Source organism: Sturnira hondurensis, unplaced genomic scaffold (genome assembly GCF_014824575.4).
Source record: "Sturnira hondurensis isolate 20B ecotype Veracruz unplaced genomic scaffold, ASM1482457v3 Scaffold0022910, whole genome shotgun sequence".
NCBI classification, from domain to species: Eukaryota; Metazoa; Chordata; class Mammalia; order Chiroptera; family Phyllostomidae; genus Sturnira; species Sturnira hondurensis.
Genome location: NW_028095541.1, coordinates 13,001,562 through 13,027,477, shown reverse-complemented (window position 1 = coordinate 13,027,477; position 25,916 = coordinate 13,001,562). Strand labels below are relative to the sequence as shown.

The 25,916-nt window shown below is 38.4% G+C and overlaps 1 protein-coding gene across 1 annotated transcript in view; it reads left to right on the top strand.

Moving 5' to 3' along the window:
• MKX (mohawk homeobox) overlaps window positions 1-25,916 on the top strand; it is a 58,342-nt gene that overhangs the window by 7,345 nt on the left and 25,081 nt on the right. The window contains exons 3-4 of the mRNA XM_037037219.1: window positions 2,658-2,811; window positions 3,203-3,538. Of these exons, the coding sequence (XP_036893114.1) occupies window positions 2,658-2,811; window positions 3,203-3,538 (490 nt within the window). The remainder of the gene's footprint in view (window positions 1-2,657; window positions 2,812-3,202; window positions 3,539-25,916) is intronic.

Here is a 25,916-nt window from a genome sequence, read left to right as displayed (position 1 = left end):
AAAAAATTTAAAACATGAAAAGGATATGACCCCTATATATGAAAAGCTAGTTAATTTTAGCAAGGCTTTGAAAGGTCCCCCATTTTGCTATGTTAAAATTATAGTATATTAACATTTTTTGAAGTTAGAAGACCATTGCATTTTAGTAAAAATATGAGGAGTTTTTTAAGAATTAGATTTTTACACTGTACTATGTGGTGGCGGTGTTATAATTCCAAGTTAGTTAAGAATTAAGATTACTTAAGATTTGGGGTTTTTCTGAATTATATGATGTTTAGTAAAGAAAGTAACAAAAAGTTTTGGACTTGGATTCTGGTAGATACATGACCTCAGCCTAGAGGAAGTTGCAGCGTGTCGTCTGTGTGTGAGAGGGGCAGAGACACACATCTGAGTTGGAGGGAGTAGTGTCAGGAGCAGGAGGTAGGTTAGTAGCAGCTCTGAAGGGAATTAACGCTGTCGTAGGACGGTGTGGGCTGTATCCACAGATCTTAGTTTTGAGAGTTGACAAAGATGCTAGGAACCACATATTTTATAAATGAAAGGTTTGAAGTTTGGAAAAGTGAGTGTCTTATCTCAATTCACACAGCATATTTTTGACAAGTTCAGACAAGAAACCAGGTCTCTTCCCATTATACTACAGTAACAGAATAATGGAACATTCATGTGGATTTGAAGAAGTTGAGTGATTAAATCATAGTGGCTCATCAATAATTGAATTTCATGGTGGTTGTTAAGATTCATTCAATTGGACAGCATGGAAATTCAGAGAAAGAATGTTCTAAAATTCTTAGTAATAATGAGAACTTGGACAAATACTTTGGCCATGGCTTAGACAACAGAAAGAGAAATGTAGCAAAGAAATGGACCAGGCACTCTGTGCTTCCATAGCAATAACCCATGTATCACAGTGTTAATTCCAGTCGTAGTTATTTATTGCTGGTCCTTCTGCATGTGTGGGGGACACAATATCCACTCCTAGCACCTACCGCCATGGCTAAAGCGAAAGAGCTTCTTGATACATGTTTGTTGAATGAGTGGTTCCAGAAGTTCCCTGTCTATAGAGGTTGGAAAGACTCAAAATTTGAAGTCAGACTGAATCATGGTAATAACAGCACAGCTTGGCAGGAAGAAAGGTTGATGAAAACTATGATTTCTGAAATGCCATAGTGAAATATTACCTCACTGTACATAAGTTTAAGAGGACAATTTGTCATTGCTTAGGGCACAAGGACAGTAATTTGAATATGTATCTAAAGCTTAGGATATGTTTCGTGCATATGTATATATAAATAAGTTGGGGAAAAATACAATGCTTTACCCATGGGGACAAAGAGGAAAAAAACTGTAGCTCTGTTTTTTGTTTTTGTTTTTTAAGTAGAAATCACCACAGTTCCACTCAATAATGGAATGGGCCTAGGGCTTGAGCAATATGCAAAAAGTGTGTATTTATAGTATGAATCTAAAAAAGGGGGGAAAAAGGGACTTCTGGTGCAAGCGTTGCCACACAAACCATTATGGTAATGTGGGGTCATATTCTGGAACAAATTGGCAGAAAGATTCTCTTTCCACATTTTATTCTTTTAAAGGCAAATACCAGCCTCTCGGGTTTTTCATTTATGTGTTCTGATGATAGCCTGATATTTGGAAAGAAACCTCAAGTACTATTTTTGCTTCTAGAAGTTTGGTAGCATCTTATTAAAAAACAATGGAAGCAACTGCCGTTTGTTTTGCAGTGTTCATTTCTTCGGTAGCACTTGACTTTTAGGGTAAAGCGGGGTGTTATTTGGGCTTTTTTCCCTCAGCTTGTCTGGTTGCTCCATCTCTGGTTGTTTTGCCAGCTCCTCTTTTATACTCTTACATCATTAATAGCCAGAGGTCTCCATTGGTCCTTCATCTTCTTTTCGTTCTGCTTCTCACAACTTCAGCTATTACCTCTGTGCATTTGACCCAAATCTGTTTTTTTTCTCTCCTTAACTGTCAGTTATCATTTTTATTTTCTTGCTTCACATCTCACCTATGTGCTAGAAAGTGTTTCCAACTAAACATGCCCCCAAACAAACATATCATTTCATCCTTAAAGAATCCTACTTTCTTCCTTTAAATGGCACAGATTTGGTGATTCAAAGTCATCTTTAACTCGTCCCTCTTCCTTACCCAGCTGAACGTCTCTGGAACTTGACTTGTCTTTGTTCCCGTGTGCTTTTTATTGGAAACACACTTTTCTTTCTAGCCGTTACAGCTGACATTTTCCTTCAAACCCTACCTTAAATCTTTCATGAAGTCGTGAGTTACATGTAAAAGTACCCTTTCTTTCCTTTGGAGTCCTGTATAATTTTATCGTAATGCATCTAAAGCCATTCTTTCTTGTATCAGACTTGTTCGTATATTCTCCTGCCTCTCTTCCTAGACCGAAAATTTGATGGCAAGACATCTTCATTATTTTTGTTCCCCAAATACAATAAGTAATCAGTCCCTGTGCTAAGCACTCAACATGTTTGTTGAATGAATAAACGAGTAGATTGAGTGTCCAGTGCTGTTATGCCATGAGCATGTTTAGTGGTGAGACATACTGAGAGAGGCTTAGGTCCTGTGAGGGAAAGTAATTGTGTGGTAGATTATTTTTATGTTTTGTTAATTGAAAAATAATACTTTTTTAGGTGTCAAATTGGTTTGCTAATGCAAGACGTCGACTTAAGAATACTGTTCGACAACCAGATTTGAGCTGGGCTTTAAGAATAAAGTTGTACAACAAGTATGTTCAAGGAAATGCTGAGCGGCTTAGTGTAAGCAGTGATGATTCATGTTCTGAAGGTTTGTTCGCATTTTTGTTTTGCTTTCTTGGCTTTGCCTCAATTGCTATTTTTAAGGTCAATCCCACAAAATATAATGATGCCATGATGGTTCTTTTTTCACTTTTATGGTACTATAAATGACCACCAGAATGATGGTTGCTTCCTCTTGTTTATAATTTATTGTGTGTCAGAATAACATTTTCTGTGAAATTCATTAACATTGAAATACCATAGGGAGAGATCACATAGATTCCTGCTTTTCTTTGCCCCCAAATTATTCTTGAATATCAAAGATAGTTTTATATATTTCAAATATTCTTTCTTTACATTTATCATTAATGATTAAACATAGCAGTTGGGTGGCTGGGGAAAAGTACATAGGAGTCCTACCTGATATTTTTTCCCCTTAGATGGAGAAAACCCTCCAAGAAGCCACATGAATGAAGGGGGCTATAATAACCCAGTTCACCATCCTGTGATTAAAAATGAGAGCTCAGTCATAAAGGCTGGAGTGAGGCCAGAGTCACAGGCCAATGAGGACTACGTGTCACCCCCAAAGTACAAGAGCAGCTTATTGAACCGTTACCTTAATGACTCTTTGAGACATGTCATGGCCACAAATGCGGCCATGATGGGAAAGACAAGGCAAAGGAACCATTCGGGATCTTTTAGTTCCAATGAATTTGAGGAGGAATTAGTGTCTCCTTCGTCATCAGAAACTGAAGGGAACTTCGTCTATCGCACAGGTAAGTCTGTACTTTTTCTGATTTCTTGTTTCAAACCATTAAAACTACAAGCAGGGGCATTTATTTCAACAGGTAGTAAGTCATAGTTTTTATTGCTTTTGCATCAGATTATCCACACATTGTCCATAGTTAGGTTTTAAAGCTTTTGTTTTGTTTTTAATTACCAGAGATGCTTATAGTAGATGCTGGAAAAATTTCATCCTTAATAAAAATGATAAGAATTTATATTCTTAATAATAATTTTTAATCTTAATGATAAACATTCTTAGATTGATACATATATTGGCCTTTATTAATACATTTTAATGGAGGAATGTTCTGGATTCCACCATCAGACATGGAAATTCTTTGTATTCCATATTTTTCTTAAATTCTTTCATTGCTAATAATGGTGGAAAATCAACACAAATTATCATGGGTGCCAGGACTTTGGTGATAGAACAGTATGCGTCTGGCTTAAATTGCTTTGGAAATTGTACTTTTATTTCAGAAATAATGAATCAATTACTACTCGTCCAAAACAGTCAGAGGGGGTGGTGAATTTGATAACATTTTCTATCTTGACTTCAGTAAGGGCTTTGGTGATAAAGAGTGAGCAACAGCCGCAGAACAGAGAGCATGTGTGTATCTGGTGTAAATAGAGTCCATGTCCTAAAAATGCCAGCAAATGAGGTTTAGAAATGTTAGAAATAAAGATAACTTCAGAAGCATCCAGTCCAGCCACATTATGTCATAGATAAGAGAACCCAGAACACGCAGCTAGTTTATTCCTGTCCAGATCAACAGTGCAGCTGAGCTAGCACAACAGGTTGGAAGGATGTGACTGCTGCCAGACTACTATCACTGTTACTATCACACATTCCAGTGTAGCCACTGCTCAACTTCAGTTACTACATATACCACCACCATCATTGGTTGAGAAGTTGTGATATGCTAGGCTCTATGATAAATGCTGCACAAACGTTACTACATTAAGTCCTTAGCATATCAGGAAGCCTGGTGGGTGACCCATAGGGCTTTATAAAACAATTTAAATTTGTTTTTTTTAATATAACCTTCACATTATCTAGCCAGAAATCAAGTGTCTACAAAGTGTACAAGATACATTATCTCCCAGGATTCAGAGGAAAATCTCAATATACTTTTAAAGACTTAATCTCATTTTTGTTTGTGTCTCCAATTCCAACAATGAAATAACTCCAAATGGTCTTAAATACAAAAATAGTCTTGTAAATAATGATTGGGTCTAGGAAGAAATATAAGCTGCAATAAAAGACTATTTAGCTAATGAAATAAAATTTAAAACTACATAGTAACATCTAACTAATATGACCAGAGAGGAACTTGGAGGTAATTTAGAGCTTTATGAATGTTAATTTACAGAGAAAGAAAACAAGTCATACAAGGACAGGTAATTGAGAAGAATGTTTTTAAAAATATAAAATGCGAAGCCAAAAGATAGACAAATAAATCGAGAGTTGACTCTTTGAAAGCAATAGTGAAAGAAATAAGCAAAAACTAATACTAGGTAAGGTTGGGAATGGGAAAGAAGATCCAACAATCAATATATAGGTGCTAGAGAAAAATATTTTAAATTATGGTGAAGTACTGTGAACAACTGTTGACAAGGTATTGTATACAAATATGTGGAATAAATGAAATGGTATTATCCACATAGATTAAATTATAAACTGATAATGAGGAAAGTTTTAAATCACCACTAATTAAGAAAAAATAAATGTTTTTGAGTAAATTCAGTTCCCAGAACACATGACTTGATAGACTCATTGGATTTATTTCAAACTTTGAAGAAATCATTTTCATGCTTTATACATTTTTTGTCTGAAACATACAAAAATATGGGAAATATTGGCCCTGGCCAGGTAGTTCAGTTGGTTGGAGCATTGTCTTGATTCACCAAGGTTGCAGGTTTGATCCCTGACACGTACAAGAATCAACTAAAGGGTGTATAAATAAGTGGGACAACAAATCAATGTTTCTCTCTCAATACATACACACATATGTATATTATCCCAGTTTTTAAAAATGTGAATGTTATCCAAATCCAAAACTAGATTAAGATAGCATAAAAGTCAAAATTTTTATTTTGACTATGAAACAACATGAGAAATGTGATACTAAGTGAAAAACAATGTAAAATTGTGGAAACACTGAATATAATTATGACAATACAAATGTGTATAGACAAAAACAAAAAAGTTTTGTAAGCAATGAAAATTAATTTTGATGAGATAATTTAAGGTCTCTTATTTTTAAAAATGTCTTTCGGTTGCTCAGTAAAAGCAAGGTCATATATCTATGAAATTTATGTCCAGTGTAATGAGTCTTCTTAAAATGCATGCTTTTTTCAGAGGTAACAAAATAAAAAAATCAAAGCAGGAATACATGCCTGTATAGCTGATGCTTTTCTAAGTTAAATATCATGGCCATTTATTTTTATTAAAGCATTCCAATGGACTATTCATGTGCCAAGTTCTATTTTTAAGTTAAAACTTATTTTTCAGTTGTGCAAGCAAATGAGAAAGCAGCCTAGACACGTCAACTTCTGTTTTTTCATGCATGTTTATAAACTTGAAAAGAACAGAATACATTTTGGGGTTTTGTGGATGGAGAATTAAGAAAAACTGCTACATTTCAGACCAAAACAGTAAATGGCTGTCTTCTAAAGCTGAGTGGCAGCATCGGTACGACTGTAGCCAGGTTAGCACTCGTGCGTGAACAGCAGAACAGGGGATTTCAGTAAGTGCTTTCTGAGCAACTGCTCTGGTTTTCTCTGGCATGCAGACTCACTCTGAATTCCTTCGGTTCCTCCCGGTTTTACTTTCTTTCCTCACCTACAAAGATATCTTCTAAGTCTGGTATTAATAGCACTCCCCTTCCCAGTTCTATAGTAGTACAAAGATTTCAAATTTTAAAGTCTTTTCCAAGAAACAATTGCCTTTAATTACAGCCTATTAGTTTATCAGTGCTAAGAAACTTTATCTACTTTCCATGTGTTTTTGTAAAAGAGTTGTTCTCTCTTTTACAAAACGCATTACAATGCGTTATGTTCTCAGAACGCATTGTAAAGGAATTGATGTATGGGAGGACAACGTTATTGCTGAATTTCACTTCACCAGTTCTTCTTAAATGCTAGCAGGGAGAAGCCTGGAGGGATATAAAGTAGCTACAAACATGTTTTTATTGATTTCATTGATTTTCTGTAGGCATTAAATATTTCTCTGTAATCTGCAGTCTCCCATATCATGCAGGAAGAAAATGTTCTTTTTTTTTTAAGGAGCATAGGGAATGTTGGTTACTTATATAACGTTAAATATTGGGGAAAACATTTCTGATGGCAGCAATTATAACACTATAATTGATCAGAACTGTTAAGGTCATTGCTTTTAAATAAAACTAAGTAATACTCAGGAAAATTTAGTCAGTGCTGTTTGTCGAATTAATTCATCTAAATAAAAATTATAATCCATTTTCATCATGTTAGGTTAACAGATGATAGTTTTCAGGTATTTGATAGAGTGAATTCCTACTACAAACTGACCCCCATACCCCTATCCCCTAGGTGGGTTTGCTCTAAGGTGTCAGGGTGAGGGCTCTGCCCATCACATCCATCTTCATTCCCGTTGAATTAATGCCAGTAGCGTCCATGTGGGACCACCCACGAGGGAGCCATCTGCCACCGTGCCACCTTATAGAGTCTTCAGTGGGGCCTTTTTTAACTTGGGTTAGAGTTGGATTTGCCTTCAAACCCAAGTCTGTAAAATTTATTTATTTCTTTGATGAAGGAGAGAGGAGACATTTCTAAGAAGTGCACTGATAGGGAAAATCAGGCATGTCTTTTTAAAAAATTATTTATTAATTTTAGAGAGAGAGAGAGGGGAGAACATTTATTTGTTGTTCCACTTATTTGTGCATTCATTGGTTGATTCTTGTGTGTGCCATACCTGGGGACTGAACCCACAATCTTGGTGTATCAGGATCCTCTAAACTAAACTACCTGGCCAGGGCTCAGGCAAGTCTTAAAATTAGATGTGTGGACTTCCCATTTTCTCTTACTTGGCTTGAAGACAAATCCCTGTCCTGTTCTTTCTTTTTTGCAGCTCACAAGTGACCAACTTCTAAGTGGCTGGTACATTTTGAACTCCGCTGATCTGCCAGCATATAATTCATTTTTTAATGTGTTTTATTGATTATGCTATTACAGTTCTCCTGGTTTTTTCCCCTTTGCCTCCCATTCCATCCAGCATCCTCCATTCCCTCAGGCAATTCCTGCACCATTGTTCACATCTGTGGGTCATGGGTGGGTTCATTGACTGCTCTACTTCCTATAATGTATTTTACATCCCCATGACTATTCTGTTTGTACTTCTTAATCCACTCACCTCTTCCCTCTTTCCCTCCCCCCTCTCATCTAATAGCCAGCAAAACACTCTCCACATTAATGATTCTGTCTCTGTTCTTCTTGTTTGCTTAATTTGTTTTTACGATTTAATTGTTGATAGAGTTGTATTATTTTGCCATTTTATTATTCATAGTTTTGATCTTCTTTTCCTTAAACAAGTCCCTTTAACATTTCATACAGTAATGGTTTAGTGATGGTGAAGTCCTTTATTTTTTTCCTTATTTGGGAAGCTCTTTATCTGCCCTTTGATTTTAAATATTTTTTCTGGGTAGAGCAATCATGGCTGTAGGTCACTACTTTTCATCCTTTGAATATTTCTTGAGAATCCTTTCTAGCCTGCAAAGTTTCTTTTGAGAAATCAACTCATAGTCTTATAGGAACTCCCCTGTAGGTAACTAACTGCTTTCCTTTTGCTGCTTTTAAGATTCTCTTTATATTTAATCTTTGGCATTTCAATTATGCCCCTGTGCTGGAGCTCAGATGAGTGTGCCTCTTTGCATTCATCTTATTTGGGACTCTCTGTCCTTCCCAGACTTGCATGTCTACACCAAGTTAGGGAAGTTTTCTTTAATTTTTTTTTCAAAAAGATTTCCAATTTCTTGCTCTTTCTCTTTTCCTTCTGGCAGGCCTATGATGCAAATGTTGGACCTGTTGAAGGCTGCTTATATTGTCCTCACTTTTTAAAGTTCTTTTTTCTCTTTGTTGTTCTGATTAGCTGTTTTTTGTTTCCTTATGTTCCATTTCATTGATTTGATTCTTGGCTTCATCCCCTGTACTGTTGTTTCCCTGTAAATTGTTCTTTATTTCAGTTAGTGTGTTCCTCATTTTTGACTGGATCTTTTTTATGCTGTTGAAGTCTTCACTAAATTTCTTGAGCATCCTTATAACCTCTGTTTTGAACTCTGCACCTGATAGGTTGCTTATCTCCATTTCATTTAGCTCTTTTTCTGGAGCTTTGATCTATTCTTTCATTTGGGCCATATTGCTTTATCTCCTCATTTTTTACAGCCTCCCTATGTTTGTTTTTATGTATTAGGTAGAGCTGCTTTAACTCTGTGTCTTGGTAATGTGGCCTAATGTAGTAGGTGCCCTGTAAGGTCCAGTGACACAGCCTCCCCGATCACCAAAGCTGGGTCCTCAAGGCGTGCCCTTCGTATGGGCTGAGTATACTTTCTTCTTATAGTTGAACCTTGGTTGCTGTTGTCAGGTCAATTGGAAGGATTTAGCCAAACCGGTCAGCTCCAAGGACTGGCTGTGACCACTGACCATCAACCTCAACCCTTCCTGGAGAATCATTTGTGCCAGGGAAGGGTGGCGGTGCTCCCACATGGTCTGTAGCTGCCAACTGGTTGCGCTGACTCTGGGTAAGTGGTTCAGGTCAAGGTCGGCACCCACCTATGTCCTGTTCTGAGTTATGTAGGCCACCCTGCCTGAGTTATAAAGCAATCTGAGATGATTGTTACATGTGCTGGGCTTGGAGATTCCCAGGAGGAGCCAAGCTGTGAATCCAGGCTGGCTGCTGCTAGTGCCAGGCCTAGGACTCACTGAAACAAGCTGTTGCTTGTTTGAGAAGATTTAGGAAGGAGAAGCATGAGCCAAGACCAGCCTTTCATATGGAAAAGCATCTTGGGTGGGCTTGGATCTCTAGGCATTTCCAAGGTAGGTCAAACAGTGTTAGCCAGGTTGATGGATATGATTGATAGCCAATATGGCCCCCGCCTGCCAGCTTTGTGGCTCTGTGGAGGGAGGGTTTAGAAGAGGGAAAAGACCTTAGGGTACCTTGATGCCAGATAGTTCGGTTTCTCCCTGTATACCACTGGTGCCTTTCAACCTGCTATCCCAGTGCTGGAGCTCATGAGTTGAGTCCGAATAGGTGAGTCCATGTGTGGATTCTTTAAAAGGAACTGCTTGGGGCTCCAGAAGTTTCTTCTATTGACTCAATCAGTGATGGTTTTTGCAGCCAGAAGTTGTGGGAACAGTTGTGGGAACTTATCTTCCTGGCACTGGAACCCTGGGCTGGGGAGTCTGGTGTGGGTCTGGGACTCCTTTCTCCCAAGATATCCCTTCCAAATTTTTATCACACATGGGTGAGGGACCAGCCCGTTCCACATATGTGCCCCTCCAAACAGTCGGGATGGATGTGGTTACTTTAATTCCATGGCTTTCGGACTTCCATTCAACTTGATTTCTGATGGTTCTGAGAGATGGTTGTTCTACATTTTAGTTGTAATTTTGATGTGATTATGTGAAGAGGCAAGCCATGTCTGCCTACACCACCATCTTGACTGAAAGTCCACATGGAATTCATCAATATAACCTGCTCCTGCGAGACTGAATGTTTAAACTTCATCTTGTTAAACTGTCTAAAATTCCTCTTAATATTTTACATCTGTTGTTGTAAAAACATATAGGCAGATGGGATTCTTTTCTCCATAAGTGTGAATTAATCAGATTAGCTTCCCCTCTACTTGACGGAAGTGAATATCCCTGAAGAAAGGGAGATTTTTTTTTCTTTTTTTAAAGATTTTATTTATTTAGTTATCTTTAGAGGGGAAGGAGAGGGAGAGAAACATCAATGTATGGTTGCCTTTTGTGCGTCCCCTGCTGGGAGTTGGCTTGCAGGGAACTGGCCTGCAACCCAGGCATGTGCCCTGACTGGGAATCGAACCGAGATCCTCTGGTTCTCAGGCCCGTGCTCAATCCACTGAGCTACACCAGCCAGGGCTAGAAAGGGAGATTTTGATTGAGAGAAGACAGGTCATTTATTTGGTACCTGGAACACTTTGGGAGGTAGAGTCCATTTGGATGGCCTGCCACATTTGGAGCAAAATGAGAGAATGAGGCATTTTTGGTTATTGAAGAAAGAGGAACTAGGAAGTGGAATGAAATCTGGGAGAATGACAAAGGCTAAATACCACTTCCAAACATTTTTCTTGGCTAACAACTCCTTTGAAGAAAAAACGGTGAATTTCTGATAGCCTTTTAAAAGTGGGTGTTTTCTCCTGGCTGGTGTGGCTCAGTGGATAAAGCTCCCACCTATGAACCAGAGAGTGGCCGGTTCAAGTCCCAGTCAGGGCACATGCCTGGTTTGCAGGCCAGGTCCCCAGTAGGGGGTGTGTGAGTGGCAACCACACATTAATATTCCTCTCCTTCTCTCTCTCTGACCCCTCCTCCTATGTCTAAAAATAAATACATAAAACCTTAAAAAAAGGGATTTTTCCAATTACTTATTTCAAAGCAGTAATGTTTTAGATGAGATTTCTAGAAATTCTGACCTTTGAATAAGCCTGGGGTTACTATAGAATTATAAACATTTAAGCATTGTTCTAAACACCAGAGATTTTTTAATGTCAGTGGTCTTGGTGGGGAAACACATGCACATGGATTAGTTCTAAAATTAAAATTAGGTTTATCTTTGAAAAATAAATATTTTTATGGATTATTTGCAAAATTTAAGTGAGATTTTTCTGTATTCCACGTACTATTAAAAACTGAGAGATTAACTGCAGCTAAAAATAAAAAAGGAGAACAAATGTTGGCACGAGCAGTTGCTGACCCCTTCAGGGGTTAGCGTCTCATTTGTTTTCTTTGTTTTCTGGTATCATGTGAGAGCCTGCCAAAACCTAATTGTAGATGCTGAGACTCACAGTCCCATTCAACACTGTGACTTACAACAAACAAATTGAAAGTATACGGCAGCTCAGTTAACAAAATGTACAGATTTTTAGGGTTGTGTTTAATCCTGGCATTGATCAGCTTTTTATGTTGTATTTCCTCCATGTGGCACCTGAAAATGATATAACACTGACTTTATATTTCTGAATGTAGATATATTGAATATATACACTTTATATATTGAATGTAGACAGTTTTCTGAAATGCGGTTGTATCTTCTCTCTTGTGCTGATACTCAGTGCCTTGTATGTATTAAAAGTTTGTTGAGGCCCCAAAATGGTGTTTTATTCATTTTTATAGTCCCCTTATTCACTAGTACAGTATCTTTTACATGTTTGCTCTGTAACTGTCTCTTAAATGAATGAGTTAGTGTTTTCATGAGTCTGTCTCTTAAGTCATAGAAGACAGTTTAATGTGTCTGTTGGTCTCTGTGAGCATGGTAAGAGAGAGAAAATGGTCCTAAATACCTTTAAGTGGGTCAAAAAGAAAAGGCAAATACAAGAAGTTAAAACCAGAGGAAGATAATTAAACAAAATGAAGCTTGAAATCTTAAACAAAATGTTTAAGAGATTAAATAAAAAATTAGAAGATATAAAATGAAACTAAACAGATTGTTAAGTAAAAGAGTGACCTTCAAGAAAATACAAGGGTAATCAAATCCACCAAAGAATAAAAAGTATAGCATAAGACAAAAATCAGAGGAGCCTTAGTGATTTTGACTTCGCTGATGGTGTTCATTGCGGAAGTCTAGCCCTGTAGGCGAGACCTAATAAACAAAGCAGAGAGTGAGACCCACCAATTTAAACCCTTCTGCCGTATCCACCCTCAGAGTTGGCACGACAGCTGTGACTTTTTCAGGACTATTTTTAATCATATGGTAGAACTGGAGACAGCCTATGCAGAAATTTTACATTTTCTTTCTCCCACTCATGTGGAAGTAAAGATCCCATACATTTTACATATTTTCCTGTAAAAATCAAGTTGATCAATATGAAATTTTGATTCTGCAGGGCATTTTCTATATTTTGTCATTACTGTGTACTGGCATTCAATCATTTGTAATTGATTTCCTGACACTATGCATTTCAAACTTGCTGGAGCGGTCAGTCGTACCCTGGTGCAATTTCATAGAAGTGCTTGTTCATGTCACTATATTTAAGGCTGTGTCAGTGTTTCCATTCAGAGACTTTTTTCATTCCCTAGGGCTTCTAAATAAGTCATAAAAATTCAAGCCAGACTCAAAGTTGGCATAAAAGGGCCTTTTCCCCCCTTCTCCTATGTATAAGGAATATAAGTGCATAATTCCCCCTAATTCTAAATTTAGTCGGGTTTGTAAACTCTTTACACACTGACAAGACCAAATGAGATCTGTTGACACCTCTCCGGTCTGGTACTAAAAAGGTTTTACTTTCTACGAAAATAATAAGACATTCTGTTTAATGAATTGGGAAGTGGTTCCTTTCCTTTCTTTCTTTTTGGATTCGCCACAGTTACTTTTCCCCTTCTGCCTCCCTACTTTGTTTCTTAAAGTTAAGCAGGTACTTTTCTGTGTCAAAATTTGTCTTGTTGATTGAACAAAAATTTTACTTAAATATGTGTTTTTTTTCCAGTTCAGGGTTTTGGTACTTTTCAATTTGGAAAATTTGTTTGCTTGTTTTCTATTAGAAATTATGTAATTTATATTGTGTTTTGGGAAAGGAATATAATAGTAATTTTGTTTACTTTGCCCAAGTTCTTTAACAAGACTTGTTTTTTTTGTGTTTGCTTTTGTGTTTTGCTTGTTTTCAGGTTAGATGAAGCAGGGCATGTTTAAATAGTAGCTACATAATGAGCCTTTTCTCCCTGTCTTCTTTGACAATTTGTTATCCATGTTCTCTCATTTTTGTTGTACTAAAAAGGGCAATAGCCAAGGATTTCATAAATTCATCAGTGGATTTTAGAGGATACTCTACTTCGGTTATTCGGTTGGCAGATTAGGACATTGTTTTGGGCTCTTCACTAGGTATCATAATTGTTGGGTTTTGGATCTGAGTGCTGGGCTTCCTTGCAGATATGATACTGACCCCCAGTACAGGAAGCCTGATTGCTTTTGGTAATTTCAGGTATTTAATTGACTTTTACTTAAAAATACTTAAATCCTTAGTGTTGAACTTTTGAGAATTTAGGCTGGGTATGTGTACATTTTTTTAAAACTCCCTCTTTTAATGGCTTAAGTAGAAAAGTCTTCACACCTGTTGATAGACTGTGGGTTGAAATAGTCACACCATACCCGAGGGACCATCCTAAGGGAGACAGGAATGGTTGCAGAAGCTCGAAGACAGTGAATACTCCTGTGGCGCTCGTGTGTGTGTGTGTGTGTGTGTGTGTGTAAGTCACTTAGTAGTAGCAGTAGTAATAGAAATTGAACATAGCTGGGAAGACAAAGTAGCTTTTAAAAATGACCAGTGGTATCTTTCCTGGGCCTTCTGCACATACTGGAGACATAACAACCCAATTGGAAAGTATACTGAGAAGATAGATTAGTCTCAGTTTAAAGCAACATCATTCATCAACTTCTACCAATTTTGAGTCTGCCCAGCCAGAAAAGCCATTCAGGAACCATTTTTCATACCCAGTAAGGACATTACAGTGCAGGCACCACTAAGGTGTTTCGATGTCAAAATCACCGTTAACATTTCTTCAGCTGAGACACTTCACTAAATGTACCAAGGAAAAACTAAACTGCAGTTTAGACTTGACTGTCTCACAGATCTGGTTAACACTTTATCGATGGCACCATGGCCAAGGTGCTCTGACGCGCATGTCATGTCTTCCACAGTCACTGGATTGCAGTCAGGTTAACAATGACCTCTAGCCTTGGCTGGCGTGGCTCAGCTGGCCGGCGTTGGTTGGAGCGACATCCAGTGAACCAAAATGTAGCGGGGTCAGTTCCCCATCAGGGCACATGACTGGGGCAATTTCCGTCCCAATTGGGATGTATTTGGGGTGACCAGTTATTGTTTCTTTCTCACATCGACATTTCTTCCCCCCCTTCTCCTTTCCCCTCTCTTTCCCTTTCAAATAAATAGGCCTGTACTCAGATGAGGATTAAAAAAAGAGAAAGGCTCTTGCCCACTGACTTCAGTGCTTTGGAATATCTTTGTTACAGTGACCAAGGTGGACATTTTTAGCAGGAAAAAATGTGTTCCCATTTTGGTACCATTATATTCATATATACACTGTATACACGGGACACAAAGGCAATTTTGCCTTTGATCAGGTTTCATTTAAATAAAGAGAATAAAATTTCTTCCAATAGTAATTTTAAGAAGAATATTTTGGTAACATAAAATTAAAATGAAAAAACGCAAGTGAAAACAAAACCCTCGAAGCCGCTGAAAGGTAGTCAGAGACAGCTGCTCATGAAGTGTGATTTCCAAGAAACAGTTTGCTCTTCGACTTTTCAGATTTAGAACTGCTAGTCCCCTCGATGGAGCCAGACTCAGGTAATGGTGGACAAAGCTCTCAGGATGGCAGAGACATTCCAAGTAAGAATGCCCTGTTCTGCCAAGACTGTCATTATGACGCGAAAATGTACCCTTTTGCTAAGGGCCAAAATTCAGAGTTTCTCCTTCCAGTTTCTACACTGATTCAGACAACAGATGCTGAAAAGGCGGAGTGGTATTCAGGATCCTTTGTCACATGGCCTCAGGGCAAGAGGAGGCTACCTGCCAAGAGCGAGAATTCCTTAAATGTTACTGGGTCTTACGTTTCGAAGTGTAAAATCCCTGCCCCCAAGTTGCTCGGTGCCATGTGCCTTTGCTGTGATATTCTTGCCCAGCACAAAGCTAGATGGCTGCAGTGTCGTGACGGCTGAAGCATCGGCACAGCCTTCGCTGGCTTGCAGCTGCGGCTGGGTGCTGCTGTTGCTGTGTGTTCTCTTTCATCGTTGTTTTGGTTGCACTTATTCTCACTATATATTTTTTCTCCTTTAATTCTCTTTAGAGCTGCTAAATCTATCCAGCTGGATCACAAATTCCTTTCACAACCTGTCAGTAGTGCCGTTGGTCTTGTTTCAGCTTTTATTGTGTCTCCTGAGTTCCTTTACTTTCGACCTTTTCAGAAATATGGCACCACTTCGGATTTACTCATAACCCATGGGGCCTCCGGTTTATCTAACCTGTGTACTTTTGTCTTCCAGAGGATAAATTTTAATTTATTTTTTCTTAAAATGTACTTAAAAAAGTACAAACATAAATTATCTGGAATAGTAATTCTCAACTATCTTGAAAGGTGTTTGAGTTCTATTTCACAGTTACTATGATTGAGGCAGTAAAATTTAGTTTATAGTTACAATAACTTTCCTTTCATTAGGAAAATATTAAAAAGCTCAACTTTATGATTTCATGACATATTACCAGCCCCCAAATACCATTTCTAATCCCCACCCCTTCACACACGCACTTGGTGAAATGCTGAGACGAAGCTCAGAGAAGACGCATAGAGACGAATCAGCTACGCTCTGTTTGACCCCGGCCTGTCTCTAAGATGCTTTAGTTAAAATGATAGTTAAAAAGTCTGCATAGAGGCTTGGTTGAAACAATACAAGTTTAGTCTATATTTTGATTAAAGTTAAATTAAATTTCACTGAATTCCTTGCTTTAATCTGTGGTTTGCTGGGCCTAGATTTTGTCTTCAGTCAGCCTCCTTTTTTGACCCATGTGTAGATTAGGCCACAGGAAGTTACAACGTCAAACCAGAAGAGAGGTTTGCCTTAGAAAACAGGAGCCCAGGTTCCAGCCACAACTGCCAGCAATTGGATACGGATTTTAAGGAAAGTTACTTTATTAACCAGGACTTTGGTTCCTTTAGTTGTAGAACCAGGGAGTGTGACAAGATAATCCATAAATACTTCATTGCCTCTGATAATGTGAGATTCTGTGAAATATGTAGGAAGAGAAGGAAGCCCAGAGTTTACAGAAAACCATAGGTAAATGCATAGCTTACTATCTCTATTAGAAACAGAACTTGGGCTCTGAGCAACAGCACAGGAACATTTCAAAGGGGCGGTGTGGAGCATGGCAACAGCGGTGGCAGGTAAAGAAAGGGTCCTGGTTTAGGCGGCTGAGAAGGGGGGATGGTGGTTACATCTGGCAATGTGTTTTTCCCCAAATTGATAGCCAGTTGTCCCAACACAATTTACTAAGTACTTCCACCTTTACTTATTGATTTGAAATGCTACCTTTATTACATACTTTGTTTATATGTGTCTATTTCTATACTCTGATGTATTCCATTGAACTTTAAAAATATTTCTATGTCAATAATATACTGTTTCCATGACCTAGCTTTATTGTGCATTTTGGCATATGATAGATGTCTACTTTTACTTTTTAAAAAAAATCTTCACCTGAAGATATAGTCATTGATTTCTAGAGAGAGAGGAAGGAAGGAAGAGGGTGAGAGAAAGAAACATCAGTGTAAAAAGGAAACATTGCTTGGTTGCCTCCCATACATGCCCCAAACCCAGACTGAACTCACAACCTAGGTATGTGCCCTGCCCAGGAATTGAACCCATAACCTTTTGGTGTACGGAATGACACTCCAACCAACTGAGTCACCTGGCCAGGGCTACTTTCACTTTTTAATAATATTCTCATCTAGGCTCTTGAATTTACTTTTCAAGCTGAAATTTGGAGTAAGTGGGACATTTTAAAAAAATTATTGGAAATTAATTTGGGATTGCATTTAATGTACATATTGATGTTATCTTTATTATATCAAGTCTTCCCACTCAGAAACATGGTGTATTTCTCCATTTGTTCTAATCATCTTCCATGACACAATACATTTTTGTTGTATTTTTTGTTTATGTTATTACTATTGTCCTAGATTTTCCCTCTTTGTCCCCCTCCACCCAGCCCCTCCCACTCCCTCAGACAATCCCCACACCATTGTCCACATCTATCGGTCATGCATATATGTTCTTCAGATGCTATATTCCCTATCCTGTACTTTACATCCCCATGACTATTCTGTAACTACCAATTTGTACTTCTTAATCTCTTCACCTTTTTCACTTCCCCATCTCCCCCCTTACCTGGCAATTGTCAAAATGCTCTCTGTAGCTATGATTCTGTTTCTGTTTGGCTTGTTTGTTTATTTTATTTTTTAGATTCAATTATTGATAGATATGTATTTATTGCCATTTTCTTGTTCACATTTTTAATCTTTTTAAAGAAGACCCTTTAACATTTCATATAATACTGGTTTGGTGATAATAAACTCATTTAGCTTTTTCTTGTCTGGGAAACTTTTTATCTGTCCTTCTATTCTAAGAGATAGCTTTGCTGGGTAGCATAATCATGGTTGTAGGTCCTTGCTTTCCATCACTTTGGATATTTCTTGCCAGTCCCGTCTTGCCTGTGAAGTTTCTTTTGAGAAATCAGCCAACAACAGTCTTATGGGGTCTCCCTTGTAGGTAACTAACTGCTTTTTTTCTGCTTCTTTTAACATTCTGTCTTTGTATTTAATCTTTGGCATTTTAATTATGATGATGACACAATAAACTTTTATAGTTTTCTTTATATAGGTTTTATGTATTTCTCATTAAGTTAATTACTGTATATTTTATTTTGTTAGTCTTATTGTTTCTATTGTAGATGACTTCCTTGTCACATTTATAATAGTTATAACTGATATGTGGACAACCTGTTGGGTTTTGTATATTTTTCTTACATCCAGTTGGATTGTCAAAGCATACAAACATATGATCTTCAAATAGAAACTCCTCCTCCCTCTTTCCCTTCCTCCACTCATTACATTGCATTGACCAGGTTTTCCAAAACAATGTTGAGTAATCAAAGTGATGGCAGATATTAAAGGAAATATTTCTTATAATTTTACCATTAAGTATAATGTTTGAAAAATGTTTCTGGTATAATCACTTTATCAAGTGAAGGGATTCTTCTTCCATTTCTAGATTATTTGATAAGAGATTTCCCCCAACCCCAAACACAAACATAACTAAATAAGCTATTGCATTTATCAAATGCTTTTCCCACAATTTTTAAGACTATAATCTCACAACATAACATTCTTTTAACATGTTGTAGTTCTGGATGCAACTTATTAACAATTTTTAGTAATTTTATATCAAAATTCTCAAGTGAGTTTTGTGTATAATTTTCTTTTTTTAAAATGCTCTCCTTGCACAATTTTGTTATTAAGAATTATCCTACCTTGTGGAAATAGCTGGAAAGTATTTTACCTTTTTTTGCTCTGGTCAAGTTTAAGTGAAATATGGATTAGGTCCTCCTGGTATCTTAAAGGTTTCAAAGAATTCATCTGTGAAATGATCTTGGCCTGGGATTCGGGGGGTCTTTACATTCCCTCTCACATTTCCTATTTTCCCCTCTATGTTGCGAACACTTTCCTCAACTTTACCTTTCCAGATTTAGTCTTTAATTTTGCCCTTCCATTCTAGCTTTGCTCTCTCATTTTCATTTTCCAAGAACATCTTGTTTTCTTATTGCTCTTTTCTCACAGCAGCCATGACCCCTTTAGAGATCAGAATTTACCTGAATCTTGACTCTGCATCTCTTAATGGCCTCACTCCTTTGCTAGAGCCCTCTTTAGACAGGACCCCTAACTTGTTTAAAGAACATTTGTAGCAGCTGTGTGCTGGGGTCAGATGACTTGGTAGTGGTCTATAAACTCAGGGGGAAAGGCATGACCTAACTCTTTTGATGTCTGCCTCTTAGTGGTAACTTTCAAGATTTCCCTCATGGTCCACTTCCTGTCTATGAACGGCTGGCTCACTTGGAATATCTCCTGTGCCCTGCTCACACTCCACCATGGTCTTGCTTGTTTTGAGTTATGGTTCTCTGCTTGGATTTTCTCACCAACTTGGTGCCATGTGCATTTCATCTTCCATGAATTTCTCAACTTTTCTGATTTAGTAATGGTACCCTTTACTGTTTTCAAGTGTTGCTAGGTACTTACTTGTTTTTTAATTTTCACTCTGTAATTTTCATGGGTTTTTGAGAGAGAAGAACATAAACTTATTTAGTGTACCAATTTAAAGGGAACTCTATAACATAGATTTACTAAATGATTTTATTATAAAATCATTTGTTTCTGACAATCATTTGCTTCCTTTGTTTCTGGCAGTTTTTAGTGGGGGTTTGCACACATTCAGAATTATGAATAGATTCTGAGTAGCAGAATAATTAATATAGAGTAATTATATACAACATGGAACATGGGTGCTCCTAAAAATTCCTGACAGGTTTCATGCATGTAAACATGACACGTTACCATGGGCAAGATTTTCTGAAGTACATTGCTGAAATAAACAGCTAAATGTAATTTGAATTTAAAAATGCCTGTAATCATAACAATATAATATAGTGGTACTTGGCAGTTGTGAACTTTATAAATACTACACTTCTGACATGTGATTAGATCCAAAGGCGTACTATTTTAGTCTGTAGTTAAGTATGTGGGAGAGTATGGTAGAGTAACCTGTTTTTCCTTCCTTTCAGTGGAAAACTTACTCTCTTTGTTTGAATGAGTAGTGTTGGGAGTTTTTAAGTAAAAGAACAAAGAGCTAAGAATTCCATTTTTTTTGCCCATCTTTCCTTCAAGCAAAATTATCAACTCCATGGAGCATTAAATAATAGAGTTTCATACTTTTTTACCCTTTCATATTGGATTACTTTAATAATTTTTATCTAGTGCTAAAATGTACTTAATTAAAGTTGTACATCAAAATAAAATGATACCATGGGAAGAAAAAGGTTATCATGTTTCAATCATTATATTATAAGGTACATATAAAATTTGCATATTCAATTTATTTCAAAAATGTCAAAATATCTTGATTTTCTTTTAATTTCTCTCTTTCTGCCCCTTTCTCTTCCTCTCCCTCCTTCTTTCTCTTTCCCTCCCTCCTTCCCTCTCTTCCTCCCTCTTTCTTTTCTTTTTTCTTTTTAAACAATAAACTGCATTGTCTTTGTTCAAGATTCTGCTGTCCAGGTCCTTCCTTGGTCTATTTGACTGCATCTGAGCCGACTGAGTATGTTGCTGTATTTCTGTTTCTGGAACTGGTGGACTGACCACAGAGTACTTTTCTGTGAGTTTTCTTTCTTCCCTCAGGGATTTGTTCGATTGTCTAGTTGTCAACATGTGGATACGGTGCTGTTTATACAGCAATAAATTTGAAATGGGCCACTGCTCTCATATTTTTCCTGCAGCAGCGCCCTCTTTTACAGGAGCACCAAACATTGCCAGAGCCCTCACTGACAGTGAGTTCATGGCCATTGTTTTAGGCAGTACCTGTTACACTGGTTGGGTCTTTCCCTGGATTATGTAGCCACCGCTTTGGTACATTCTTTGAACTACTAGAATCATTCTGATAAGGTCAGAAGCTTTCCATATTATCACTAGCTGTTATCCCTGCTGGGCAGGCAGCTACAGAGCACGCAGATCCAGACCTAATTCTTAGTCCGCCATTGCTGCATATCCCAAGGCTTGTCCTAGAAGGCGTATGGATTCGAAGAGTTTTCTTTTTTATTGATGCTGTACACCCTCTGTTGGAGATGCTAATGAACAACAGCAAATCCAAGCACTTGTTTTAAGAAAGTACTAAGTGAAGCCTCTGAAACTCAGAAGGACGAGGGGAATGCCAGAAAGATGGCTTGAGGCTGTGACACATACAGAGCCAGGAAGGGGCACCTTGTATGCCGCAGTCAGAAATGGTGTAGGCTGTTTTGGAATTGATTAACCATGACAGGTTCAGAGCTGATGACTGTGGTCACACATCAAAGTATGTTTTTATGCCTGGGTATGGGTTTTCTCTAGGCGCACAACAAACTACCAGACACTTCCAACTTAACACTCTCTGTTATCTCAGGTTAGAAGGCTGGCACAGTAGGACTGGCTTCTCTGTTCACAGTCTCACAAGGCTGACATCAAAGTGTCCATCACACTGGGGTCTTACTTGGCAGCACCGGGAAAGAGCTCACTCACAAGCTTATTCAGGCTATGGGCATAATTTCTAAGTTTACCTGTGGCGACAGGACTGAGGGCCCCATTTCTTCTCTCTGATCGCTGTGCTTTCACACCAGCAACAGCGTGTTGAGTGCTTCTGATGCTTGACTCCCTCGGCCATTCCCCTGTGCCCCAGCCAATAGAAACCTCTACGTTTTGGGGCTCACATGATTACATTGAGCCCCCCGCCCAGATAATCCAGGATAATCTCCCTGTTTTAGGGTCTACTGATGGGTGATCTTAATTACATCTGTAAAGTCACTTTTAACATGTAACATAACATATTCACAGAAGTGACACTAGGGGGAAACGTCGAGGGAGAAAATCCTCCCCATCCCACCAGGCAATTTTGAGATAAGGTGTGGCCGGTTCAGCCTCAAATGTTTGGACAATAAGCGTCCTCATTGGTGTTATCCGTGTCTCAATCCAACCCTGCAAGGCCTTTGTCTCAGACAGCTGATGCCTGGGAGGTATGAAAACAGCATTGTCAAAATACTTTACCCAAGGACATAATGAGGACAATAATAGTAGCTGGTAGTCACTGAGCACTTGTACAGCACCAGGCATTGAGCTAAGCACTTGAGTTGCCTCTTCTTACTCAATCCTCTTAACAACTCCATAAAGTCAGTACCCTTATCATTCCCATTTCCCACAGGACATTTTGAAAGCAGAACTGGTAAATCTTTAAGGGATTAGATGTTCGAAAGTTTTCAAAAAGCTTCCCTAGCTCCTCTGGGCCATCGTAATCCTTTCCCCATTCCAAAAGATTAGGATAAACCATGTGGCTCCTTTATCTTTGATTACAGCCTTCAGTCCAGAGTGTATTTCACTGCTTCCTTCAACTTGCTGCACTCTGTCTTTCAGGGTCCCGGTGTGGGCCTTTGAGACTGGAGATGATGCCACTGGGATGGGGCCTGCTTTGTAGGACAGGCAATGGCATTCCAGCCTTAGACTCCCAAGAGGGAGCTTAAAGCGCCTCTGTAAAGAGGAGGGGAATTCGGAGACATAACAGTGGCCAGAGGGAGACAGGCTGCCTTCAGCAATCCTCCTAAGAGCTACAGAGTCTAAACATGTGGTGAAGGCAGAAAGAAACAATGGCACAGAATAAGAGTGGTAGGTCCCTTTATCAGAGGAAAGCTGTTCCTTTGGAAGGGGCAGCTAATCTGTGGAGAAAACAAGCAGGACTATAGTCAGATTCTTTCATGTAGCTTCCTGAGTGTCACCGGAATGCTCGGGGCAGGAGAGGAGGCAGCATCTGCCTGGACCCGGAGCTGGCCTTCACTTACTATCCTAGACAGTGTGCACTGGATATAAGGCTTCTCCTTCAGGCCACTCTAAATCCACAGAAAACAAGGTTGTGCCTTGAATTTCAGAATAGATACCTTCCCAAAACTTTAGATTTAACCTGAATCGTGCTTTAAGGACAGTGTAGGCACTTGGTATTTTAAAATAATCCTGCCATGTACCCTTCCATTATATGAACAAAATAACTCAACTTCTGTGCTTAAGTTCAGTTTCAAAGATAGTGAGGTTTCCTTAAGGTTAAACAACAATATAACTGCCTTTCTAAAAAAAAATCTATCCTTGTGTCAGCAGTAACACCTATTAAAATATTTTATCCTGGTCCTAAAATATAACTGAAATCACTGGACAATAAAATAGTGAGTGGATGATCTGTGAATAGCATAGTTTTAAAACTAGAGAAATGTTGTCTTTTTTGTATGAGTGTTTACACTCAGGTTTTTAACTTCCTATACCAATGAAGATTGATAGTTTAGGAGAATTAAATTGTTTAAAATTTCAAATGCTTACTCCAAAAGTGGAACTCAACAGCATTCCTTTAAAAAAGAAAAAAAACAACAACTTTCACCTTGGCTTTTAATCGATAATTAAAGCCAAAGTTTTCCTTTCATTTTAAAAGCTTATCCTTGAACTAAAAATAACATAGAGCGTTTGAAAACACGGCTCCAAGCTGCTGTAGATCTTTGCCTGAAGCCACAGAGACTGCAGTCAGACCTCTCAGTGCCAGAGAAATCGCAAGTCAGAGCTAGCTGAAGGGGCTGAGTTTCTGGATGTTGCAGTACCAGCAAGGCTGCTTGTGTTTTGGGAGCTGTTCTTCTCTTTGGGCTCTACTCGTGAATGACTTAATCCCTATGTCAGATCGAATGTCGTGCCAGTTGCCATGCAAAGAAAAAGCAAGTGAAGCCTCTTTTGCCTTCCACAAATTTGATGCGCTGGCCTGCGAGAAGTGAGGCAGTAGACAGGGAGAGACACAAAACAGACATTGTAAAGTAAGGCCAGAACACAGTGAAACTACAGAGGTTAGGTGAATGATAAAAATATCCTTTATAGGGGGTAAGGGGCGTATAAGGACTAAATGGTAATGGGAAAAATACAATAAATATTAAATAAAATATACTTTAAAGTAGAATGTCATTGTTTATTATGGCAAGAATAGGGGATAATGTCCATGATTGAACTGTAAAAATATTTTCACTAAGGTCATTTTTGTACTTACTATTCTGGTATTGGGTTAGTAAATCTCATGCCAGATTAGATCTAATAATATATTGCATTGCTCTATGTAGTGTAGAAAGTGCATGAACATCTGTTATTTTATTTGATTTTCATTACAATTTGGTGAGGTAAAAAATAAAGATAATTATTCCTTTCAGTTATTCCCACTTTCTTTCGATTGGGAAGGAGTTACCCACTGATGAGCCAGAAAGACAAGTTGAGTCTCTAGCTTCTCATTCAGGATCTTTCCACTCGATTTTACTGTGTTTTCCATCCTGGTTAAGTGTACTCAAAAGAAAACATTATTTATGGAGTAGAACTTTCCAAAGCATCCTTTTGTACATGAACTGCTTCGAAAATTGGACAAAAAGCTTTGGATCTTTCTCTAGGAAAATGTGTAGCCATACCTTTTGCCGCCATACTTTTGTGGAACCCAGATGACAACAGGGGTATTTCTGATCTTTTAGATTATCAACAAAAAGTCACTGCCACCAATCAATCCAAGGCCAGCAGGAGTCCCCAAGCTGATTTGATAAAAGGAGAAAATTTAGCCCTGGCTGGTGTAGCTCAGTGGATTGAGCAAGGGCCTGTGAACCAGAGGATCGCAGTTCAATTCCCAGTCAGGGCATATGCCTGGGTTGCAGGCCAGTTCCCAGCAGGGGACACACAAGAGGCAACCATACATTGATATTTCTCTCCCTCTGTCCTTCCTTTCCCCTCTAAAGATAAATAAATAAAATCTTTTTTAAAAAGGAGAAAATTTATTCAGATAAATAATTTACAAACTAAGGAGACACAACCTCCAATGAAAACCAAAAGTTCATTGCACAGAAACAAAGAGGAGGCCAATTTACAAAAAGTGCCTACCCTGGCCCCTGATTGGTCCATTCTTATGCAAATGAAGGATTTAAATTTTCACACTCTGGCTCAAATAACCTGTTTCAATTGGTCAGAATCACACGTCTTGATTGGTCATTAAGGAGCTGCTCTGATTGGTCAGTAAAGATGTAAGTTAGACTATAGCTACCCAGCTCCTATTTGATGGGGCAGGTCTCAGCTCATTGGTTGGCATAGGATTCTAGGAACATCTTTATAAGGTTTAGCTCTGATGGCAGGAATGAAGTGTAGGAAGTTTGGCAGCTCAGTCTGTGACTTTTCCCTGAAGTGCCCTGTAAACAACAGCTGCTCGACTCTGATTATGAATTTGGGCCCAGTTAACCACGAGGAGTCCTTTTTGGAAGGTGTATTTCTTCTTGGAGTCAACGAGATCTAAATAAGATTTTCTTGGGCACTTTATTCATAGTGTGGAAGGTTGGACCCTTCTGAAGGTTTCTGCCAATAGCTGAGGGTTCTGTCTTTAAAGTCTATGTCACCTTGTGCTTTCCAAAATGCTTTCAGTTTATACATCACCATTCCACACATGTAGTTCCCTGTTTTACATCATGTTGATTCCGATATGAGATGTACTCCCTTCTCAAATTCCAGATGATTCCCCCACATGAAGAAAGTGTGTATGTGTAGCAGACTGAATGGAAAATTTGGGGGAATGAAGAAGGGTCACACATAATGCAATTTGCAGGTCACCTAACTTTATATTAAGCACAATGTTTTCTTGTTAAGTGTCTTTTAGCCATTTCACATGGGACTCTTTCCTGCCTGCTCTGCCCCACATGGTCCCCAACCTCACAGTATCTTACTGGCTCCAAGATTCCCCATTTCACCCTTTCCTGT